At 42.5% G+C, this 11044-nt stretch overlaps 1 protein-coding gene across 7 annotated transcripts; it reads right to left on the bottom strand.

The window, feature by feature from the left end:
• Positions 1-773: 773 nt before the first annotated feature.
• On the bottom strand, positions 774-11034 carry TATDN3 (TatD DNase domain containing 3). Of its 7 annotated transcripts, none has more exons than XM_053383220.1 (10): positions 10914-11034; positions 9416-9448; positions 8745-8818; positions 7867-7951; positions 6169-6243; positions 5609-5718; positions 5019-5074; positions 2400-2512; positions 1889-1966; positions 774-1149 (listed from the first exon to the last, which is right to left on the bottom strand). In XM_053383220.1, exons 1-10 carry the CDS (start codon positions 10962-10964, stop codon positions 1012-1014), a joined length of 813 nt encoding a protein of 270 aa, XP_053239195.1. In that variant the 5' UTR covers positions 10965-11034; the 3' UTR covers positions 774-1011. The 7 variants fall into 7 exon arrangements, with proteins under 7 accessions (XP_053239195.1, XP_053239194.1, XP_053239196.1 ...); XM_053383219.1 differs by having other exon boundaries at positions 1889-1969; XM_053383221.1 differs by having other exon boundaries at positions 1889-1969; positions 6169-6231; positions 10914-11033.
• Between the last annotated feature and the right edge of the window lie 10 nt (positions 11035-11044).

The raw sequence follows: 11044 nt of genomic DNA on the forward strand, positions 1-11044 counted from the left end.
ACAGGTTGAGCTCCCGTTGCTCTGTCCCAGCTCCTGACAACCTAGCAGTTCAAAAGCATGCCAGTGCAAGTAGAGAATAGGTTCCACTGCAGTGGGAAGGAAAACGGTGTTTTCATGCACTCTGGTTTCCGTCATGGTGTCCCGTTGCGCCATAAGCAGTTTAGTCATGTTGTACACAAACATCGGCTCCCTCGGCCTCAAAGCAAGATGAGCGCTGCAACTCCATAGTCGCCTTTGACTGGACATAACTGTCCAGGGGTCCTTTACCTTTTACCTAGTCTGATTGGGTATTCATCATTTTGGGGTTCCAACTGGATACCTGCAAAGCCCCCACATTTTTAGTGGGGTAGCACCATGGAAGGGTGTGTGTGTAAGAGTCACCACCATTAAAAAGAAGAGGAAAAAGCATTATGAGAGCTCAAGGACCCATTCCGGCTAGGCAAATGCACAAAAGGTCCAAGACGCAAAGCAGGGCCAGTGAGGGGAGTGGCCTGTAGGGTGTCTCAAGGGCCAGAGAGAGATGCCTCGAGGGCCACATTCCACTCCCAAGCATAACATTTATCCCTCCTGTGCTGCAGTCTTCTACTAATTTGTTCTTCACGCATTCCTGTGAGGTAAATAGGACATCAACATTCCCCCTTTATATAGCCAGAACTAAGACATAAAGAACTCCACGGAGAAAACGAAGACATACAAATAAGATAAATGCCTATAAAAAATTTTAAAAAACAAAACAAGATAAATTAATTTTTATTGTTTTATTGTTTTTTAAGTACAGAGAAAACGAAAGATGTTACATTTTTTAAAACATGCAATGGTTATGGTCCTTTTATTAGGAAAATGCCAATGTCAAATTAAGGAGAGTTTGCACATAGCATCATTCTATATTTTGCTCAATTTACAGACACAATCAATAGGGAACATCATAACATCTTAAAAATTGTAAAGTTATGAATATATTGAAGCCAGGTCACACATATATATTAAGGCACAGCAGAACATTAGTTATATTCAGAGAAAGTTATTCAGTTTGGGAAACAGTTTCTGTGCATTCTGGGTTGTTATGCCTATAACTTCTTCCACTAAAATCCCTTTTATTTTAGCAATGTATTCTGCAGCAATGAAGACGTTCTTTGGTTCATTTCTCACCTGAAATACAAATAAGTGACATTGGTCTCCAGCGACATCTATGGCCAACTCACTTTCTGTTTAGGTTCAAATCCTCGTACAATCGTAGAGTTGGAGGGATGATGATGATGATGATGATAATAATAATAATAATAATAATAATAATAATAATAATAATAATAATTTATTATTTATATCCCGCCCATCTAGCTGAGTTTCCCCAGCCACTCTGGGCGGCTCCTAATTGAGTATTAAAAACAATACAGCATTAAAGGGGCATCTAGACCAACCCCTTAAATGCAGAAATCTTTTGCCCTACGTGGGGCTTGAACCCATGACTCCGATATTAAGAGTCCCATGCTCTACCGACTGGGCTACCTTGTTGTGCTCTGGCTCTTATTAACGGCACCATTCTTTTTATCCACCTTTGAAACTGACCTTTTTATGATATTCATGACTGAGCCCTTTACAGAGGTGGAGGCCCAGTAGGTCGGCCTATTGCACTCAAGCCTCCATTTATTCTACCCAGCCCTTTCCCAACACTGTCAAGACCTCTTGAGATCTCCTCCTCCCAACTGTAGTTGTTTTGCCACACCATCACTCGGCATCTCAAGCCACTTCTTCCCAAACGGGATCGTGATCACAAACTGTGTTGCAGAAGTTGGCTGGCCATCTGTCATGGGTGCTTAGCTGAGATTCCTGCGTTCTGGGGCTGAACTAGATGACCCTCAGGGTCTCTTCCAACTCTACAATACTTTACCTGTTTCTCAGGGCCGAGCGCAGGAGAGTCAGTTTCTAAGCAAATGTTTTCTAGGGGCAACTGTTTCACAAGTTTCTGCTTCTTGAACAAAATAAGGAAAGCAGTCAGCATCATCATTCTCCAAGCAGCCAAAAACGAACATTTAAAAAGTTGAACTGTCCACAGATTAAATAAGGGTTTAGCTGAGCCTCCTTTACCCAAATAATTAAATATTAATACTGCCAAATCTTGAATACAAATGCTTTTTCTGAGGACAGTGGGGAAAAAATTGTTTATTAAATTGTATATTGCCAATAATTGGAAGCAGTTGTTAATGTCTTCTTTTCCATTCCTTATTTCAGTGGCAGGAGAACCAAAATAGCTTCCAAAAATAAGAGCGTCCTCATCTCCTACTGATTAAAGAAATCAATCAGCTAAAGCAGAGGTGGGGAATCCTTTTGGCGCTATGCACCAGATTTGAGATATAAACAAAGAACCTTATAGCCAGAAGCCAGGACTTCTTGAATCTCACCTGTTCACTTCTTATAATAGACGGAGGAATGGAGAAAAAATACCCAGCCTTCACCCCTTCCATTGCCACCGATGGCTTGCCATCAAATGCATGGAGCAGCACCCTTTCAGCACCTAAGGAGAACGACAGAAATCAGGAAAAGAACTTTTGCTTCCTGTAGAAACATCAAAGCGCAGACCAGGTAGTGAATGTGATCCAAAGGGCTCTAGAAAAAGCTAGAGGCGCACTTGTAGAATGCGGCTCTACGAACGGGTTTATATCCCTTTACAATATATTAATGTTATATTTCATATTTGGCTGTGTGATCTCCTGACTTGCTTGGCATGACTCTGACCCAAACCCCAAAATGCAGCCAGCGGACTGCTGGCAGGCCCAGCTGCACTGGCTGCTAGTACATTTTCGCAGAACAGGTGTTGATCTGCAAAGCCCTGTATGGCCTAGGACTCCGATATCTTTCAGGACATTGCTCCCAATATAAACCTATCCAAACCCTTCTATCTTTATCTGAGGCCCTCATCTAGATGCCCCTTCAGAGGGTGGTGTGGCGTTTGTACAGAGCTACTGACCCGTACACTACTAATCCGCTGCCACCAACCAGGTCCTCCCCAGTAAATCACTTAGTCTCAGTCAGGTTCTTAAGTTAACCATGAAGATTGTAGTTTATTGCAAACACAAATAAACTTTAAATGCATTCGAAACGCTGTTACCCTTTACCCTCTTAGTCTTATTTTATTCTGTCTCTAACTCTTCTACCTCCCCTCACACAAGAACCAACTGCATTAGCTGTCTCTCTATTTCCATCTGTCTGCCAACTGCTTTCCCAACCAACCAATTAACTACTAACCAACTGTCTAAACCTTGGGCTAAGCCCTTTTATAAACAGGTAGGCTCTGGCTCTGCTTTTCTATTGGTCTACCTATTAACTCTTTCTCTCCCCCTGTACAGTGGTGCCTCGCAAGACGAAATTAATTCGTTCCGCAAGTTTTTTCTTCTTGCGAGTTTTTCGTCTTGCGAAGCACTGTTTCCCATAGGAATGCATTGAAAATCAATCAATGCGTTCCTAGGGAAACCGCCTTCAGACCAGGTCGGGGACAGTCTGTCCCCCGACCTCTTCTGAAGGCTGGGGGGGGGGAGACAAGGGCTTTTCTTCCCACCACCAGCCTTCAGAAGGCTGTTCTGAAGGCTGGCTGTGGGAAGAAAAGCCCTTCTCCCCACCTCCCACCCCGCAAGCTCTGGGGACAGGAGGGCTTTCCTCCCGACTGCCAGCATTTTAAAAGCCCCCAGGACAGCGGAGACTTCTCCGCTGTCCCGGGGGCTTTTAAAATGCTGGCGGGCGGCAGCGAAGCGTTCGCTGCCACCCGCCAGCATTTTCAGATCGCCCCGGGACAGCGGAGAAGTCTCCGCTGTCCCGGGGGCTTTTAAAATGCTGGCGGGCGGCCGCGCAGAGTCTGCTGCCGCCCGCCAGCATTTTCAGATCGCCCCGGGACAGCGGAGAAGTCTCCGCTGTCCCGGGGGCTTTTAAAATGCTGGCGGGTGGCAGCGCAGCGTCCGCTGCCACCCGCCAGCATTTTCAGATCGCCCCGGGACAGCGGAGAAGTCTCCGCTGTCCCGGGAAGGCCGGCGGGGGGAGCAAAGACTTTTGCCCCCCGCCGGCCTTCAGAAGAGGTCCAGGACCTCTTCTGAAGGCCGGCGGAGATTTCCCTATGGGCTTTCTTCTTGCGAAGCAAGCCCATAGGGAAATTCATTTTGCGAAGCACCTCCAAAACGGAAAACTCTTTCGTCTTGCGAGTTTTTCGTTTTGCGAGGCGTTCGTCTTGCGAGGCACCACTGTACAGACATTTTCAAAAGAACGAGCAAATGCCACAAGTCCACACTTTTGGTTGTGGCTCCCAGTTTGAGGAATGCTTTCGAGGTCTGCCTGCCAACATCATTAACACCCTTTTGGCCTGTGGCAAAAATGTATCTCCTCTCCGAGGCATTTGACCGACTATGTCCTGCTTATTGATGAAATGTTTTCCGCTGATGATGTTTCTGCTATTTTTTGGGTTGCTTTATGGGTCACTGTGATGGCTTTATTGCATTTCCCCCTGGTTTTATGGTATGTCTTCATCTCTTCAGCCTTTGCCAATTGCTTACAGACCTTTTTGGAGTAAGCAACTAGTAAGTCAAATAATGGTATTTATAATAATAATAATAATAATAATAATAATAATAATAATAATAATAATAATTAATACCATCATCCAAAGATAACTTCCTTCTAAAGTACAGTGCCAAGGGCCTTCAAAAACCTACACTTGTGCCTCTAATTGAGAAGGCTCTGGATCTTATGCCAAAACAGATGTATAAGATTGGCTGAGCCTGGATAGCTCAGTTGGTTAGAGCGTGGTGCTGATAACATCAAGGTTGCTGGTTCGATCCCTGTAGCAGACATCTGCATAGTCCTGCATGGACTTCCAACTCTACAATTCTATGATCCTATTTCAGGTCCGCTTCTTGTTTCTGGTCTAACATCCAAAGGGGAAAAACCTGACTGTCCCCCACAGTGAATAGGCCCTGTGTATTTTGGCAAGAAAACTAAACAAACCGAATGAATGTAAATAAAACAAAACATTATACCTTGTTCCTTTAAGAGGTTAATGGTTGGCCTTCCAGCTGAGCGGGAATGGACATTTCTAGGATAAACAAGAAGAACAAAAGATATCAGCAGGAGTTGTTAGCAAAACTGTGGGCTGGGTTTTCATGGCCGGATAAACCACTTCCCTGGGTGGAGTTTTAGCATTTTTTATGCGATTAAGCTTGAATCAAGTTACATTTTTTAACTCTGTTTTTATCTACCCCAAGCCTTCAGAACAGGGCTATTAAAATTATGTAAACAAATAAATTGCACTTTGATGGTCCACTGAATTGCTGCTTAAAGCAAAATAGGTAGGAAGAGTTATTGCAGAGTGCCTGGAAACATCTCAAAAGAATTATGCAAAGATTATACAGCAACACAGTCTGTAACCCTGAAAATACAGCAAAAACACTTCCTCCATTAATACGAGGAATAGATAATACAATAAATTGCAGTAATAATTTTAATTAGACCACTGCATTTTAGACAATGCTCTGGTTTAATTAGCAACTGAATTCCAATCACGTCAAATGACGTTTTCATTCACAAAAATAAAACTAATTGTCTCTCTTGCAATATACACAAGACCTACAAAGGCAAATCGAGTTGTTTTGCCAGCTGAATCTGCTTGATCAAGACTTGTCTTTGCCCTTCCTTCTGCTCATCAGTGCTTGCAAATCTGGGAGTGAAATCCAGACCAACCTGTAGGAAAAATGGGAGGCGGGAATTCAAAAACACTACTAGAAATTGTTGGTTTACTTTGTCTATCAGCACAAAATGCACTCAGCCAGGAGCAATAATAAAAGCAAACCTGACCCCAAAGTCTCCTATAGCAGTTTACACTTAACAGGAAATGTATTATTGGAGACCTGCTATTTTTGTGAAACACCCCAGGTCCTTAATCAAGCATTTAATCAGCAGTCCAACATGTTGACTGTTGTGAAAAAGCCAAGAACTTGCTTAAAGTTTAAAGGGCTACTTCTGACAAAGACACAATTTCTACATCAAAAATATTTCCCTTTTGGGTAAACATGCAGAGGATTGTGTGCTGTGTGGCTGTAATCCTAGGGACCTGAAAGGAAAAACATTTAGGATTGTGCTGCCCAGTGCTTTTGGCAGCTAAACACCAAAGGCTATAAAGATTCTACTTACTTCTCCGATAGCCAGCAAGCGGTCCTTATAGAGTTCTATGAGTGGCAATGCTTCGTCCAGATCCTGCACAAAGATCTTGTGTAAGTGTGAAATGAACACTTAGGCCTCAAACAATTACATTGGACTAAGATGTCTGCTTCACCTCCCTATTCTCTCTCCTATTCCTATTTTATAACCCACTTTTCCTCATAGATTCCTGCAACTTGCGTACATTTAACTTGAGTGCATTCAGCTTTACGTGTGTGGCAATTAATTTTTTTTAAGGGGGCAGGGTTCTGGGGAAAATGACTTTGGCAATCTCACCTGCCATTGAACCCAGTGGGCTTTTGACCATACGTGATTTGGGATTTATGCGTGATGCCTGGAACGTAACCCCCACGCAATCTTGTGGATCTACAGCATTTAAGTAAGACACCACAGATGTTTTAACACATCTTTCTTGGATCATAGTTTTGTTCTTTGCTAATTGCAATTCTGTATTGCTAAAGCAATGCCATTTTGCTGTACGCAGTAACTTTTCCTTGTCCTGTTTAAGTTAGGTCTGCGACATCAGCCTGGCAAACCCTGTAATCTGGGTTGTGGCATATAAACTTAAGGCAGGGATAGTCAACGTGGCCCCCTCTGGTTGTTGTTGGACTCACAGCCCAAATAGCCAATGGTGAGGGATAATGGGATTTTTAGCTGCGCATTCCAAGCTAAACACATTGTAAGTTTACTTAAGAGCAGGGACAAGGAACCTGTACCCTACACCTACCCACAGATGTGGCTGCACTATAATGCTCAGCATCCTTGGCCACAACTATGATGGCTGAGGCTGTGGGGAGCTAGAGCCTAACTACACCTGAAAGAGTTACAGTGTTGGTCTGCCATAGTCGAAACAAATTAAAAAATTCCTTCCAGTAGCACCTTAGAGACCAACTAAGTTTGTTATTGGTATGAGCTTTTGTGTGATATCTGAAGAAGTGTGCATGCACACGAAAGCTCATACCAATAAAAAACTTAGTTGGTCTCTAAGGTGCTACTGGAAGGAATTTTTTTATTTTGTTATACCTGAAAGACTACAGATTCCCCATCCATATTTAAGAGGCAGGCTATGTGCACCGTTAATCACACCAGTGTGCTTCAGATTGGTTACTTTTATTTTGAAGACACAGGTACAGGCCCCCACCTGGAGCATACTTCCTATCTGGACCATACCCTACACTAGTTTCCTCGATGAAAATTATTATAGGGAACCTGTGCTCCCCTCTCCAGATGCTGCTGAACTACACTCCATCACCTCTAGCCAGACTTTTAAAAAGCATGTCTTAACTGTTTGCTCTCCGAGGTACTGTTGAAAATCACCTCCTGAGAGCACATCCCTGCTCTGAAATAAGCTTGTTATGCATCTTCCTTGGAATTATGTGAACCTCCTTTGATGACAGCTAAGTTGTAGATCTTGCTTAGACACCTAAAAAACAATGGGAAGTTATTTTGCCTAGCACCAATTCTTATTTTCTTTCTGATGCTCCTTTGAGGATACCTCTAGTTTGCTCTGGGAGAGCAGGAGACAGGGAAGAAGGGGCTCAGTATACAAAAATAGTGACCACTCTATTGCTGCAAGACCACATGCAATAGGAACAGATAAGTTTACCTGGCAAACTGAAAAACAGTACAGAAATTGTTAACTGCTGCAATTACAGCTGGTTGCCATTTCACCTTTAACGTAACACTGCGATCATTTCCCGTTGGACTACTTTGAACTGGATGGATGCCCAGACATGGAAAGACAAATCCTGGGTACCTGGATACAAACATGTGTTAAGTAATGGGAAAGGGCAGACATGTATTATGGTTAAATAAAAAAGAAAGAGGACTGAAAAGGTAATAGCTTTTGCTATTCCAATCAACACTACAACTAAGATTTTATTGCTCCTATTTTGATTGCTTATGAACAATAGCATTTTCAAATTTTGCACTCTGACCGTGAATGTCTCTTAAAGCACCATTGTTTTATTTACTATAACATTTTTCACATAAAACAATACTGGAATACGTTTATTTTATGAGATAGTGACAAGCTCTGAAGGAGTGTCTCCACCCCCATTGTTCAGCCCAGACACTGAGGTCCAGCTCCGAGGGCCTTCTGGCAGTTCTTTCACTGTGAGAAGTGAAGTTACAGGGAACCAGGCAGGTGGCCTTCTCGGTAGTGGCGCCCACCCTGTGGAACGCCCTCCCATCAGATGTCAAGGAAATAAACAACTATCTGACTTTTAGAAGACATCAGAAGGCAGCCCTATTTAGGGAAGTTTTTAATGGTTGATGTTTTACTATGTTTTTATATCTGTTGGAAGCTGCCCAGAGTGTCTGGAGAAACCCAGTCAGATGGGTGGGGTACAAATAATAAAATTATCATCTCACAATGTAATTTTGACTTAAACAAAAAACAGTTATCATGCAGCATGACAGAACTGCCATATGAGAAGCAAAATCCAAAGTATCTGGATGTGCTGAACAAGTTGTTCATCTTTTTGGATTCTAGTCTGTAACTATTTTCTACCTTGTGAAACAGACTGAAGAACTAGAAACTTTGTTACCTTTCTGAAAGTTGAATAATTTTTTCAAAATCTTCTCTGTATTCAGCAACTACCACCAGAGCCAAAACTTTACACTGAAACAACATGGAAAAAGGTTAGCTAGAGTTGACAATAACAATGAGAAGTGTTACAATCTGATCATAAACACATCTGTTTGAAATTACTGATTTTGCCATATCTTCCTTCCAAATTAATGTGATTTCTGTTTCTTAGTTTACCTTAAAATGGCTTGGCCTTTAGGAGAAGTTAACTCAAGGAAGTTCATGGAAGAAAAGCTTTCCATCCCCCTCATAACTGCTACAGGTACCTGAAACCCCTCAAAAAGCCTTTCCAGAAAGGGAGGGGAGCTTCCTGAACAATGTGGGATGGAGTGTGGGGGCTGCTGGCGGGCTCCATAAACTTCCTTACTTATCTTAGGCTCCAAACTCGATTTTGGTAGAATCTTCTTTCCCCAGCAACTCATTCCCTGTTGCTCAGGAGGGGTCCTGATCATTCAGAGATGATTTCAGGGGGTGCAGAGGATTGCAGAAGAGAGGTGGGGACAGACAACTTTCCTTCAATTAACTTCCTTAAGTTAATTTACCTTAGTATACAAACTAAGCCCTTGAGCTATCAAAATCTACTACCTATAAAACTTTAACTGCAAAAAATATATAGATATAACTACAAACCTTTTTTGCTTCTTCCAATACACTTTCAATGTCCTAGAAGATATTAAAAATATAATTATGCTAGCAGAATAATTTGTAAAGGGGACAAAGCAGTAGAAATGGCAAATGTGTCCTTTCTCTTTCAATAACTCTTTGCACCTAAAAGTTGTCAAACGTTACTTATTTAAACCACCACTGTCCCTTCTTTCAAACAGAAGGAAAGCTATTACTACTACAACTACTCATTAAAGTGTTTTTCCTTTTCAATTCATATATTCAGGTACAGATAAAGGCAAACAAATGCACATGCATTTTGCAAAAGTAAAATGATTTCCCCCCCTGATTTTATGTTATATGGGACCATAGATGAGCAGTTTACATTTTTACTGATCAGCGCTGGAGACTTCTATCCCCTTTCACACGGGGACTGAAGTAAATTCAGATGTCCCCGACTGCAAGCTCTTGCTGGGATGAATAACTGCGGAAGGAGAGGGGGCTTTTCATAGAATCAAAGCTGGAAGGCCCCAAGGGGCTCGAAACCATGACCCTGAATGTCTCGTGCTCTCCCGACTGAGCTATTTCACCTGCACATCCTCCCCGGGGAGGAGGCATGTTAATTGTAGCTTTACTTGGTAAACAAATACTGCTTTCAATCTGGAAAAGAAATATGTTTTATTAATGTCAGACATTAAGTAATTCATACTGAAGGAAGCTAGTAGTAGATAGCATGTGACTTTATGCATGTGTATAGGGAAGTTTGTAACGTTTGGTGTTTTATTATGCTTTTATATTCGTCAACAAAAGAGGTTGAAAGACCGTCTCAAGACAAATCTTAAAAAATGTAGTATAAACACCGACAACTGGAAAACACTGGCCTGCGAGCGCTCCAGTTGGAGAACTGCGTTTTCCAAAGGTGTCATGGACTTTGAAGACACTCAAACTCAGGACGAAAGGGAGAAACGTGCTAAGAGGAAGGCATGCTTGGCAAATCCACACCGTGATCAACTCCCACCGGGAAACCTACCGGTATGTCCCCACTGTGGAAGGACGTGTGGATCCAGAATTGGCCTCCACAGTCACTTACGGACTCATTGTTAAAACCGCGTTTATGGAAGACAATCTTACTCGGCTACGAGTGATCGCCAAAGATATTCTGACATTTTATTATGTTTTTATATTCTGCTGGAAGCCGCCCCGAGTACCTGGGGAAACCAAGCCAGAGGGGCGGGGTATAAATGATAAAATAATAATAATAATAATAATAATAATAATAATAATAATAATAATAATAATTATTATTATTATTATTATTATTATTATTATTATTATTATTATTATTATTATTATTATTATTATTATTATTTTGGGGTTAGCCACCGTAGGAAACCGTAAGAAATGGGTCGCTGGACCAGATGGGTCCTCGATCTCACCTAGGGAAACTCTTATGAGATGAGAGGGAGAAGGAATTATAAGCGGCGGCCAACCACAGGGTGCAAACCGCACCGCGCCGCCCACTCACCCCTCGGAACTCGGGCGCGGCGAGGTGGCAATGGCAGTCCACCGCCCCCATCCTGACGACGCGCGCGGAACCGAACGCCTAGGGGGCTTCGCTTTCCAGCCGGACCTATTTTGCCGAAGCTCCCTCTCTCG

This window comes from Podarcis raffonei, chromosome 3, assembly GCF_027172205.1.
Source record: "Podarcis raffonei isolate rPodRaf1 chromosome 3, rPodRaf1.pri, whole genome shotgun sequence".
In the NCBI taxonomy this organism is placed as follows: Eukaryota; Metazoa; Chordata; class Lepidosauria; order Squamata; family Lacertidae; genus Podarcis; species Podarcis raffonei.

Bases quoted from the DNA above. Each gene is read 5' to 3' on its own strand.
- TATDN3 (XM_053383219.1), bottom strand. From the start codon at position 10,964: ATGGGGGCGGTGGACTGCCATTGCCACCTCGCCGCGCCCGAGTTCCGA. The intron at 9,449-10,913 runs GTGAGTGGGCGG...AATATCTTCTAG, and splicing joins CCGCGCCCGAGTTCCGAGGG to GACATTGAAAGTGTATTGGA. The intron at 5,719-6,168 runs GTAAGTAGAATC...TTTTTCCTACAG, and splicing joins GCTTGCTGGCTATCGGAGAA to GTTGGTCTGGATTTCACTCC.